Source organism: Blennius ocellaris (assembly GCF_963422515.1).
Source record: "Blennius ocellaris genome assembly, chromosome: 15".
Classification (NCBI taxonomy): Eukaryota; Metazoa; Chordata; class Actinopteri; order Blenniiformes; family Blenniidae; genus Blennius; species Blennius ocellaris.
The window spans coordinates 24,710,953-24,724,807 of NC_137664.1; the positions used below are offsets into that span (position 1 = coordinate 24,710,953).

The 13,855-nt window shown below is 45.3% G+C and overlaps 1 protein-coding gene across 3 annotated transcripts in view; it reads right to left on the minus strand.

The window, feature by feature from the left end:
• Positions 1–13,855, minus strand: part of tcf4 (transcription factor 4) — a gene marked incomplete at its 5' end in the record, with an annotated part of 300,703 nt that overhangs the window by 62,241 nt on the left and 224,607 nt on the right. For all 3 annotated transcript variants that reach the window (XM_080510102.1, XM_080510103.1, XM_080510104.1), the window contains 3 exons: positions 387–546; positions 1,188–1,336; positions 5,199–5,304. In XM_080510102.1, the coding sequence (XP_080366228.1) occupies positions 387–546; positions 1,188–1,336; positions 5,199–5,304 (415 nt within the window). The remainder of the gene's footprint in view (positions 1–386; positions 547–1,187; positions 1,337–5,198; positions 5,305–13,855) is intronic.

Consider the following 13,855-nt stretch of genomic DNA (forward strand, 5'->3'; position numbering starts at 1 on the left):
CTTAACGAATCAGATTCAGTCAAAGCTGTATGATCTTTAACCCAGCATGTGTGAAGCAACGTTGACTTGTGGTTTGGTGGGACGAGGCAGACTCCTGGGACGTTGCATTGTCACATTGAACGTGGGTCGTTTTGTTTCACGTCTTCATCAACAGTGTGCTCGGTGTGGAAGCAAGCAGTGCTCATATTAAAAGTCAAGCCATTCAGCACAGTTTGCTGCTAGCATAAGCCTTCTTCTTTCAATGATTGCACTGTTTGTTCGATAATCGCAAAACAATTTAGATTGTCGTTTTTGGTGGCGAGGATCCGGACAAACGCTAACCTGTTAGCGTTAGCTTCCTGCAGGACTTTGCTGCATCTTTGGGAGTTCTCTGTTTTGACACTTACCCATGATGCTGTCTGTGCCGTTGGTGGGCGCGGTGCAGGAGGCAGTGCTGTAGTGACTGGCCCCGCCCCCTCCGCCCCCTCCACCCCCTCCCCCTCTGTGGAAGCTGGACATGGGAGGAAGGCTGGAGCTGATGTCTGCAGACGAGTGGGATGGGTAGCTCTGCACAAACATGGAAGGAAGACAGAAAACGGGAAAAATTGAGAAAAAGGACCACGTTTCCTCGGCGGATCGTTTCACACAGCTTCAACTTTTCTGGAAGAAGGACCGGTCGGCGACAGCTGAACATTTACGACTTCATAGGGAGGCGTGGAGTTTACAAATCTGACAGATCCAGATGTTCAAACCATTCAGCAACACAATGAAACACAATACCGCCAACTGGAGAGAATTGGAAAAAGACAGCGCATTGAAAACATTGTGACGATGAACAGTACTATTTAATGTCTTCATTATCGTCACTAGAGCTAGATTTGATTTTTGCTGTTTGAAACCATAATTCCAATTTTCCTCACCACAGCCTCCATTGCTTGCGGTTTCCTTTATCCGAGTGTTTTTCTGTGTCATTGTCCTGAAAAATCACCTTCTGCCGGCAAGTGACTGACTCACTGCCGTCTTTGTTTCATCAAACAGGCTTTAAGTTTCTGCCATATAATTAACACAAAACAGCTCAGAGAACAACCACTACAACAACAACTGCCAGATTTGCTAGATTGTTGCTGAAAAGCTTGGACTTCATACTAAATGGTAATAGTTCAGTGGAGCTGACGTGGGGTTGGAGGCGTCTGCGGAGGGCGGCTCACCAGTCTGTCGTGCGGGTGGATCCCGCAGTAGGAGGAGCTCTGCGTGGGGCCGTGGGACGAGTTCCCGCCCCCCAGCATGCTGCCGTGGTAACCCTGCTGGCTCATACTGCTACTGCTGCTGCTCCAGGGATCGCCGCTGTGGTGACCATCTGACGAGGAGAACAACACGTCACGCAAAACTCACAAACAACTGTTGCCTTGTTTGTTTTTCTACACTTTGTGGATTTTGTCTGTGACCCTGGTTTTATTGCAGGGCGACGCAAACACTTGTATGATGTGATGTAACACATGTACGATTCAGTATATTTGCTCAGTAAAATACGTTTCTAAATGAAATACCACTGATGCTGGCGAGCAAAATGTATTAAACAGAATTGTCTTATAAAACCAACCAGACATTTCAAAAATACCACAGAAGTTAACAGAGATATTGAAGCCATGGCGTCACAATACTAGAAACTCCTGGTTCATTTGAACAGACATGACTACAGACATGATGTGTTTCACCTCATATTGTAAAACCTGCATTGTCGACAAAGAACTAATCAGATTGAATCAACCTTGAGTCTAAAGATTGTTTGAAGTAATAGACTGAAGCCACTGGGTAGCTGTTTTTTTTTTTTTTAATCGTTTTCCACACATACGCAGATGATGCTGACCTCGTCGCTATGGAAACACACAGATGACCAACGGTCATGATGGTCCTCCTGCATCTTTGGACTTGGCACATGATGCAAGTGGGTCATGAATTGGGACTTTATATCACCTGCAGCTGTATAATAGCGGTATATCCTTGACTGTTAAAAACGTTTCTGAAGGTTTGTCAATATTCCACGGGGCTGTGCCTCATGCCATGCCATGCTAACATTGTTCTGTCATCTAACTGCCAAATTGGCATTACTGCAATCTAAAAGAAGAGGGATGACATGTGTCACAATTATTAGTGATCCTTTCTGCTTGCTGTGGTTTTGCGGAATGAGCAGGGCCGGCTCTTTTTGTCGGCAGACTGGATTATGGGGTTATATTTGTGCCAAAATTCTGAGCGAGCGATGAGAAAATTTGAGCGCAAAAAAATTAATTGTGCAAGCACACTAATAACATTTTGAGGAAATATTTAAATTGCGCAAAGACAAACTTGAGATTGCTCAAAAATAATTTCTGCGCTCAGATTCTTCCTCTGCGCGCTCAACCTCTCTCTCTCTCTCTCGCTCAACCTCTCTCTCTCTCTCTCTCGCTCAACCTCTCTCTCGCGCTCAACCTCTCTCTCTCTCGCGCTCAACCTCTCTCTCTCTCGCGCTCAACCTCTCTCTCTCTCGCGCTCAACCTCTCTCTCTCTCGCGCTCAACCTCTCTCTCTCTCGCTCGCTCAAATCTCTCCACGTCCGCTCAAGTTCTGCTGTGCGCTCGCTCAAAATGTGCAAAGCCCAAATGTGACAGACACGGTTGTCCACCAATCACAGAAATTTGGGGCGGGTGTTGAATTCTGATTGGTTGCTTCGGTTTCTGGAAGTGCCTCATAACCAACGAAGAAGAAGAAGAAGAAGAGGGAAAAACAAACTGCGGGGGAAAACATGTTGTAATCCAGGATCATTATCTTTAGTTTTCCTTATTTCTGTTTTCCCTTCTGTTTGTTTTTCCCTCTTCTTTTTCTTCTTCGTTGGTTATGAGGCACTTCCAGAAACCGAAGTAACCAATCAGAATTCAAGGCCCGCCCCAAATTTCTGTGATTGGTGGACAACTGTGTCTGTCACATTTGGGCTTTACACATTTTGAGCGAGCGCACAGCAGGACTTGAGCGGAGGTGGAGAGATTTGAGCGAGCGAGAGAGAGAGAGGTTGAGCGCGAGAGAGAGAGAGGTTGAGCGAGCGAGAGAGAGAGGTTGAGCGCGAGAGAGAGAGAGGTTGAGCGCGCAGAGGAAGAATCTGAGCGCAGAAATGATTTTTGAGCAATCTCAAGTTTGTCTTTGCGCAATTTAAATATTTCCTCAAAATGTTATTAGTGTGCTTGCACAATTAATTTTTTTGCGCTCAAATTTTCCCATCGCTCGCTCAGAATTTTGGCACAAATATAACCCCATACTGGATCAGAACGTCTGCTGAAGCTCGACTCAATCACTGAACCAACACAGCCGCTTCAGTTGTCGTCACCTCTGCTGCGTGTGGCCAAGTGCGTTTAAGCAGAGGAGCTCACAAGTGTCCTGATATCCACAATGAGGAGACGTCGTCATTTTGTCCATCCTGCTAAACCCGGAGCTGGACGGCTCCGCCTGACTGGACCGATCATCTAAACATGTGATGAGAAGTCGGTTTCTGTCTCAGCTTGTCTCGATGCAGTTTAGTCATCTGACCCACTTTGTGCCGTAACCTGGTTTTCAATAAACAGCCATGAAAGTGGGACACCTGCTTCTCCTTCTTTGGGTTACGGATTCAGGAATAACCCGGTTAATGCAAATCTATGAGGGAACAATAAGACTTGCGGGGCTGCGTCGTTACCTTCTTTGGTTGTGTGTGCTCTGTATTTACATGAAGGAGAAGTATTTAAACCGGTCCTTAAGGAAATCAATACACAGGCTGGAAACACTCTCCAGCCGTCAGACGTGTGTCAGCAGAACGAGAAGGAGATTCTTTCCTCTTCCAGTGTGAAAACAGGTTGGTGAGATGGATAGGGCCTCAAGACCCACCAAGGCACCAAGAGAAATGGACATTGACTGTGAACACTCATTAGTGGGCAGATCTGCTCACAATTAAAATGACGTTAGGACGTTTTTCTATAAACCACACACACACAAAAAAAGACAGATTCCTTCAGTATTGGGGAAATGGTGGTGGTTAGTTGAAGAAACAGAAGTAGTAGGCGATCTGTCAGAGAGGTGAGTGTTTCTACACATGAAGTTCTTCAATGACCATTAATTACTGTACATAAACACTAATCATTTATTTGACTGGATTGAACATCAGCTAAATAATCCTGGACAAGATGAAACTCTCTTTCGATGGAACTGGATGTGTAGTTCGATGGAGGTGACAGGAAGAGTACTGATTAGTATTCAGCAGTTTTGAGGGCTCCTGATCAGGTCGAGAGGTTTGAATCATCACAACAGGAGAAACATCCACTGTGAATAGAGGCTTCTACCCAAAGTATTCACCTTTAGTCCAGACTCAAAACTCCAATTCAGAAGTAGATTTTTGTACGAATCACAAGGCTTTATATTTTATCATTATGGTAATCCATAAAAGTGGCTGGGGTTGAAGAGCGGAACGGCTGGGATGTAGAATGTGTGAGTTTGGAGCACCACAGTAGCCAGAAACAAACGCAATCTACATTTAGAAGTAAACCTGCATTTGTCTGTGGCTCACTTTGCGACTGGCGTCACGTTTGGAATCGAATCAAGACTTCAAGTAATGAAGACGTTTTGCTGGCGTCGTCACTTCCACAATAGATTTGAAGTGACGATCAACTTGTTCAGATTGGTGCTGACTGTGGTTAAATGATGTTATTTCAACGTGGTTCAGAGGTGCAGAGATGATGCTCAACCACGCTAACGTCTCGAAATGGCCTTGATTTGTTCCCATACCATTCATTCACACTTTGAGGAGACTTGGTACCATTTCAGCCCTCACACTTGGTGTCAGGCCACATTAAGAGGCCGCCCACAAGCCTATGAGCAGCCGTCTACTTCTAAATCTCTATGTGCTCTGTCTTCTTCTGTGTTTTTGGTGTTTGGTGAGTCACAGCGCCCCTAAAGGCCTGGTATGTGTACTACATGCCCTGACGCCTCATGTTGAGCCATGTTCATAGTGACGGGTGAACGGAATTTTTTGGGGGGGAGAGAGAAAAAAAACATTTTGGCTGGTGTGGGCGGGGCTTAAAGATGAAGAGTCTGAAGCTCTTCAGCATCTGAAGAAAACTTACCAGGACCACATCACCCCTGAACAACCCTGTTATCACCGCTTACACTCGTCAGCCAGTGGGCTGTGTGTGTGTGTGTGTGTGTGTGTGTGTGTGTGTGTACCTGGCATGAAGAAGGAGCTGGGGAAGCCGGCGCTGGGGGGTTTAGAGGAGGGGTAACCCGGCGAGTCCCGGTTGTAGTCGGCTGTGCTGGCAGACGGAGCGTACACCTGCAACACACACACACACACACACACACACACACACACACACACAACGTCACAATCAAAGCTTCCATTTACTCGTTTTTCCTCTGCAACGCAGCGGGAGGCTCGTTCACGTCATCTTTACTCTTCAACATGCAGCTTAAAGCAAACTGCAAACTTCCTCCCTGACACATGCTTTTTTTGTGTCATAAATCAGATGAATGGAAGATAAATAAGATTTCTATTGTCTTCTAAATGTTTTGAGATTACACATTACACATCAACCTCCAATGTTGTTGAATTGTTCCTGTGGAGTCGGTCACTTCTGAACTCTAAGATAAAAGATTTTACATTTATCTAACAAGTTTTCATCTCTTTTGTGTTTCAATAATAATAATAATTAAAAAACCAATCAAAGAAGTTTAGAGAAAAAGCTAAATAGTAATGACAGATTCACATTCACTTATCAATAAATTATACATACAGGTATATATTCTATTTATTTGTTTCAATAAAACGAAAAAAGGGCCGCTGTCGTTACACACTTGCTGAATCAAACATTTGGAATGTAAAAGGGAATTAAAAACTATTTTAACAAGTTCTATAACAGAGAACTAGAGTTTAAATTAATTTCATATTTGATCATGTAATTATTATTATTATTAAGCTTATTTTTCCAAACAAAGAAACAAACCAACAAGTGTGTTTTGTTCATTTACAGGTTTTTAAAGTTTAGAATTAGTAGTCAGAAAAATACGTTTTTTTTTTTTTATTACAATTGAAAAACCAGTCTGTAAAAGACTTGTTAATTTCCGATATTAAAAAACCTTTTAAAACTAAACAAAGAAAAACCTGTTGTTAAAAAAAATTTAACTTGTAGGTACCTTAATTATGTAAAACATTTATTCAAAAAGATACACGTCCACACATTTCTGTCTGTGCAGGTTCTGGCTGGGGGGGCTGGTGCTCTGGGGAGGGGGGGTGATTCTGGTGCTCTGGGGAGGGGGGGTGGTTCTGGTGCTCTGGGGAGGGGGGGGTGGTTCTGGTGGGGGGGGGGGGGGGGGGGCTGGTGCTCTTCCCCCTGCAAAAGCATGCCTGACGGTGTGTGCAGCATAGCGTGCGAATACTCAGCCATGACGCTGCATGACGCAAACACTGGAGCAGCTGTTGAAAGTGCTCGTCTCGGCTTCACGTCTCCCACTGATTCACATGAAAAGAAAAATCTCCGCCGCTATACATAATCTACCTCCACCCCGACCAAAACACACGGCCGCTTTGTTAACGCCGCAACATTTGCATAAGGATGGAACCCAGATGTGGTTAAAAAAAAGTAATCTGATGATAAAACAGAGAAGGAACAAAAGAAAGAGAAGAAAAGAAAAGACTTGGGGGCATTATAAAATAAGAATAAGAGAACATCATCTTACTTCCCACACTCCCTGAGAGAAATGATTCAAAACAGAAAACAGCCTCAAACAGTTTCAAACCAAACACTCATGGAACTCATTACTTATGTCTTCTTGCTTGATTCAAAGCTTCTGCTTCAACGTCTGACTTCCGTCAAACAATCGCAGGTACATTGAGACGAACGCATTAGAAACAGTAATCGAGGTAAAAGAGCCTCACATCAATAAAATATGGACTCATCAATGGTTAGGACCATTTGTGTTGGACATCACCTCCATGCTGAGGTCGTCTCACTGAGCAAAGGAAACGACAGCAGACGCTTCTAGAAAGGACAGGAGACCCTTCTAGAAAGGACAGGAGACGCTTCTAGAAAGGACAGGAGACCCTTCTAGAAAGGACAGGAGTCACTTCTTGAAAGGACAGGAGTCACTTCTAGAAAGGACAGGAGACCCTTCTAGAAAGGACAGGAGACGCTTCTAGAAAGGACAGGAGACGCTTCTTGAAAGGACAGGATTCACTTCTAGAAAGGACAGGAGACGCTTCTAGAAAGGACAGGAGACGCTTCTAGAAAGGACAGGAGACGCTTCTAGAAAGAACAGGAGACGCTTCTAGAAAGGACAGGATATGCTTCTAGAAAGGACAGGAGTCACTTCTAGAAAGGACAGGAGATGCTTCTAGAAAGGACAGGAGTCACTTCTAGAAAGGACAGGAGACCCTTCTAGAAAGGACAGGAGTCACTTCTAGAAAGGACAGGAGACGCTTCTAGAAAGGACAGGAGACGCTTCTAGAAAGGACAGGAGACGCTTCTAGAAAGGACAGGAGACGCTTCTAGAAAGGACAGGAGACGCTTCTAGAAAGGACAGGAGAGGCTTCTAGAAAGGACAGGAGTCACTTCTAGAAAGGACAGGAGACCCTTCTAGAAAGGACAGGAGTCACTTCTAGAAAGGACAGGAGACCCTTCTAGAAAGGACAGGAGTCACTTCTAGAAAGGACAGGAGACGCTTCTAGAAAGGACAGGAGACGATTCTAGAAAGGACAGGAGACGCTTCTAGAAAGGACAGGAGACGCTTCTAGAAAGAACAGGAGACGCTTCTAGAAAGGACAGGAGACGCTTCTAGAAAGGACAGGAGTCACTTCGTGAAAGGACAGGAGTCACTTCTAGAAAGGACAGGAGACGCTTCTAGAAAGGACAGGAAACCCTTCGAGAAAGGACAGGAGACGCTTCTAGAAAGGACAGGAGACGCTTCTTGAAAGGACAGGAGTCGCTTCTAGAAAGGACAGGAGACGCTTCTAGAAAGGACAGGAGACGCTTCTAGAAAGGACAGGAGACGCTTCTAGAAAGAACAGGAGACGCTTCTAGAAAGAACAGGAGACGCTTCTAGAAAGGACAGGAGATGCTTCTAGAAAGGACAGGAGTCACTTCTAGAAAGGACAGGAGACCCTTCTAGAAAGGACAGGAGTCACTTCTAGAAAGGACAGGAGACGCTTCTAGAAAGGACAGGAGACACTTCTAGAAAGGACAAGAGACGCTTCTAGAAAGGACAGGAGTCACTTCTAGAAAGGACAGGAGATGCTTCTAGAAAGGACAGGAGACGATTCTAGAAAGGACAGGAGATGCTTCTAGAAAGGACAGGAGTCACTTCTAGAAAGGACAGGAGATGCTTCTAGAAAGGACAGGAGTCACTTCTAGAAAGGACAGGAGACGCTAACAGAGTGTTGGATGAACATAATGTTTTGGCCATTCTGAGACACAAGCTCCAGAACAAACATTGTTTTCAATGGTGTCCTCCCTTTCACTCCAGAGGTAAAGAGAAGCTCCTCCACTGAGCAGGAGGTTCCTGGTCCTTCAGACTCTTTTAATATCCAGGGGATGAAAGACCCAGCCTCCTCTCAAACTTTAATAACCAGCAGATCAAAGCAGAAGTTATGCCGCCTGCAGCTCAAGCCTCCACAGCCTCGGCTGTCGTCAACTCTTCCTTCACTACAACTGCACCAGCAAACAAATCAACAACCACCGCATGTGTGTCTTCTGCTACCGCTTCATCCAGGTTCTGCTGAAAACTTTTACCAGCTGGCCACCACGGAGGACAGAAAGAGACGATAGAGGAGATGATAGTGGACAGAAGGAGACGATGGAGGATGGAAGGGGAAGACAGAAGTTAAAATCTGGATATTTAAAACTGACACCAGAGTTCATGTTGGTCAGTGCTATCATGGTTCTGTATTGAGCGCCAACAGGCCATCCAGACAGGAAGTGACGTAATGTGTGCACGTAGCAGCGCTAGCATTAGCCCCTGGTCGGAGCAGTGAGACCAACAGGCGATGCTGCTGCGGCACTCAAGGAGTTTACTATGAGCAGAGCAGCTGTCAAAATAGTTCAGTGACTATTAAAAATAAACACAAAAAAAAACTGGAAGAGTAAAAAAAGTCCAAACTTGTTTCTATCTTGCACACGTCAGACAACTTTGAGAAGCTCGGTGCTTCCAGGGAACGGCGAGCTGCACAAATAACAACATGGCAGGAAACGTGTGTGAGAATGTGGGAATCGAACACTGAGGTCAGGAAGCATCCACCCACATCACACACACACACACACACACACACACACACACACACACACACACACACACACACACACACACACACACACACACACACACACACACACACACACACGCACACACAAGCACGATTCCAACTGCCAAACTCTGCTGCTTCCCACAATGCAACTGGCTTCGCAAACTGTCCAAACCCAAGCTGACACACGTGATCTATGGACGACCTTCAGCTCAAACTTCTTCACTTCCTCCACCTCCTTCACTTCCTCCAGTTCCTCTACCTCCTCCACTTCTTCCACTTCCACCTCTTCACACACACACACACACACACACACACACACACACACACACACACACACACACACACACACACACACACACACACACACACACACACGCACACACACACAGGCTTGGATCGTTCCTGTTGAAAGTATTTAGATTTATGTCTCCTGTGGTGCAGACATATTTTCCCACTGACCACGGCGCTGAAAGGCTGAGATGTGTGTGGAAGTGCGGCGGCGGCGGAGGCGAGGGTGTGCGTTACAGACGGACGGGAACAGGTGCAGGAGTGTGTTCCAGCCTCCACAATGCAGGGAGACACAACAACCACCCCATTTCCTGAAGTGTACACACACACACACACACACACACACACACACACACACACACACACACACACACACACACCACACACACACACACACACACACACACACACACACACACACGGTTGATGACCTTCATTAGGCAGATCTTTTTCATAACGTGTCTGCAGCTGATGTCAATATGAAGCCGTGATTCAGTCACTCGGTGTTAAATGTAAAGAACGCTCAGCTCGTCACGTTAGCAACTATAAACACTTGATTTCTCTGTTTGTCTGAAACAGAAAGGCTTTAGTGGCACCACTGTTTGTTTTCAAGGTAACATTGACTTTGGGTTCACGTCACAGCCCAATGTTTCCACAAAAGAACAATCCTCCAATGCCTCGTCCTCCACTAAGGCCAACGATGCATGCACACACACTGTATGGATTTCTTGTTGAAAGTTGGATTCATTTCATAGCGAGTCTGCAGACTAGGATTCTAATCCTAACAGTACAGCTCAGTTTGCTCGCTAAGCTCAGCTTCCAGTTCACAAAAATCATATTTTGGAGGGACATCTGGTTGTAAAGGGTTATATTTTGATGTATCAAACTGAAAATCACATTACCAGCGTAATGCTCAGTGATGGAAGCCATACAGACAAACCGTTGATGTACAACACAGAAAGAGTGATAGTCGAAGTGAAAAAGAGAAGAACTGAAGTGGTTTCATCTTCTTATTACAGAACAGTCAGGAGATAACTTCCTTACCTGTTCAAGTCAACAGAAATGCAGCAAAGCAAACCAACCAAATCCAAGGTTTCTGGTAGAAACATGAGACATGAACAGTCGAAGCAGTGAAGCCATTTTCACTAATTCTCTGTCAATAGTTCAGGAGAAATACAACTTGATCTCAAGTGGATCGCACCAGTAAAATGACTACATATTAATCTATAAAGGACCACAACTTTAATTGTTTGCTTTGATGCTTGGATAAAGAAATACAATATATTTGAATGAGATCTGAAAAACAAGTACAATTTCAACTGGGTTTGTAATGATGACACCTGGAGCAGAAGACAGTGAGTTCTGTCAGAGTTGACTTGTCATGTTTAGATTTTTCTACCCCGAGTCAATGGAACAAGGGAGGGATGATAAATCAGTACCCTAATGGAAACCGTCCAATGTGGCTACACCTCCAGGTCTGTTTATAGACAGCAACAAGTCCAGACACACCCAACCTGCCGCGCTCCCTCCAACAGAAACCAGAGGGTGGAATGACGATGTGGAGCGCAGTGGAAGGCCTGATAGAGTTCAGAGGAGGAGATTGTGTAACGCATGACTGATCCAGTGAATCTTCACAGAACATGAAACATCACAGATTTCATCAAAGCTTTGTTCTGCCCAGCCCCGGGCAGCAGCTCGGCAGAATACAGACGCATTCCAGTGAAAACTGATTCCTCATGGCGCTGCCGACACACACACACACACACGCACACACACACACACACACACACACACACACACACACACACACACACACACACACACATGCACACACACATGCACACACACCTTTCAGCTGGTAGTCTTTACCTCCTAAAGTTGTACGTCAATATAAAATTAGAAGCATAATTGAAGAAGGTACTTTGCTTCAATGCTTCCATCATCATCATCATCATCCGAATCACATGATGCGTCACACACATGCTCACTTTCGCCCGGCGACACAAGGCGGTGCTGGAACACTGCCGCTAACGGACAGTGGAAGCTTCGTCCTGATCGTTTATTGAATTGTCACCAAACCTCTCAAGGCCTCTGATTTCAACGGAGCCAATCTCTTGGAAAAAAGCACAAAACCCTTCTTCTTCGTATCAAGCTCACCTCCTCCGAACAAGGACGTTCTTGCTTTATTTACACAAACTTCATTGCCGACTGACTGAATCTGAGTTGTGACTGTGTGAAAAACCTTTCTGCTGATAGCAGATGATGACAAGTTGGCAGGAGAAGAGGGTTTCATGTCACGACTTCCTTTGTGGATCACCGTGATTTCTTTTTTTTTACTATAGCTGCTATACGTCACGATACATCACATTAAAATGACACAGCTCAACTCAACTAAGTGGTTTTTTTTGCATGTAAATGAATTATTAGAATGGAATAAAGGAGAAACTGAAGTGTTTACGAGAGAAGAACAGTCGGGTTCCGTCACTGAACTTCAAAAGAAAGGTCATCACGGTTCTTAAATGTTTCAGCACAAAAGATTAGAAGAAGAAAAGCTGGATCACGATTGTGGACGGACACGGATATGAAAAGAAACACGTTTCCTTCACGACGCTTGAGTTGCTGAGTGGAGTCGGTGGGTTGACGGCGGTGGAAGCACTGAAGGGTTGGTTGGTAAACGCACCAGAGGCGTGAGTGGAAACAACAACAAACACAACGCAATGAAATGATAAAAGCTGGACGCAGATGAAAAAGACAGTAAACGGAAACAAAAGAGAGAAAAATGAAAAGAGGGTGAGGAGAGGAAGCAGAAGAGGGGGGGGGGGGGGGGGGGGGGGGGGGGGGCAGGCTTTTTGTCTTTGCTCAGTGTTTGATGCTGGGTCTCAGTTATTGGGTCCAAATGTGGGCAGCATCTGTTCAGCCTCCCTCTTCATCCCCTCCTCCGACTGAAGAGCAGCAAGACCAAGAACTCAGAGGTGGAGTCTTCCTCTCGCCCCGTCTTTTTCCGTACTTTGAGATTCTTTAATATCTTAACAGAGGCTGCATGTTGTTTTCTGCTCAACTGATTGTGTAGAATCATACTGAAAACCATCCGCTGTGGTTATAAAACTCATTTCTCTGAGACTCTGTGCTTTGGGGCAGATGTTAGATTAACATGACATTAGGGCCGGGTGATTTGAATTAAAAAAAAAAGAAAATTTGAGTTTCCATTCGATTTTCCTTCTCAAAGCACTTAAAAATGACTGCAGACATCAAATATATTGTCAAAAGTGCAACTCTACTGCTGTGATTGTCCTCAGAGTTAAAATTCTGATGAAGCATCCCAGAATAAAAGTAAATGAGGCTCTGTCATTCAACAAAGTCAAGCTTTAACCAGGTTGAAGCAAAAGTGCAATAGCAACGATGGAAGACAAGCAGTGGTAGAAAAGTTGTGTTGACATGGAGGCCGGGCCGTTCCAAACGGTACCCTCTGAAAGCCGTTTCAATAAAGACCAGAGAGCAGGACGCACTGATACCACAGTCCAGTCAGTCTTACTTTAGTCATTCTCATTACTAGTAAAGAATCTCCAAACCAGGATCACCACTCCTGATCTCTTGTCTCACGTCACCTGGGGGCGAGGTCGCTGACAGACGACTCCAGGTGATATTGGAGATCTTGATCTGAGTACGAGTACAAGTACAAGCACCCTGTACAGCTTCTGCCTGATAGTGGTGCTCCACAACCAGAAACACAGAGCAGCTGGAAATAAATTCCACTTGCAAATATGAGGACAACGTGGCTGAAGGAACGTCCACGTTTACTTTCCATCCCAGAAGAAACGTCAGGACTGAACGTTTGCACCTTGAAAACCTAATGTGCTTCTATGTCAGAGTGTACTTCAACTCCCAAAGGATTGCTGCTACAGGCTCATGTGCTTTCAGGTAGTCCCTGCTCCGGTCCTGGGTTTAGCTCCGCCCCCCTCAAGGCCCCTGATCTCAAACCTCGCAGTGTCTTCAGCAACTCAGTGACCAGCCTCATTGTTTTGAAAGGAATGGAGTCCCCTCAGCGAGCAAAGCAACGTCTGGGCTGAGACGGATGGACATGAGCAGGGCAAACGAGTTGGGAATCACCGTGGTAGGAGTGTTAACCGAAGAGATGAAAGGTTGCGGTCATGAACGGATGTCGGTCAGGATGAAACCAACACAAGGGACGAAACGTGACGACAAACTCCGAGTGCAAACATTCGTCTGTTAACTCCTGGAGACGCAAACACTCAGCTCAATAAAGAAGACTTAGTGTCTTCCCAGTGACACACACACACAC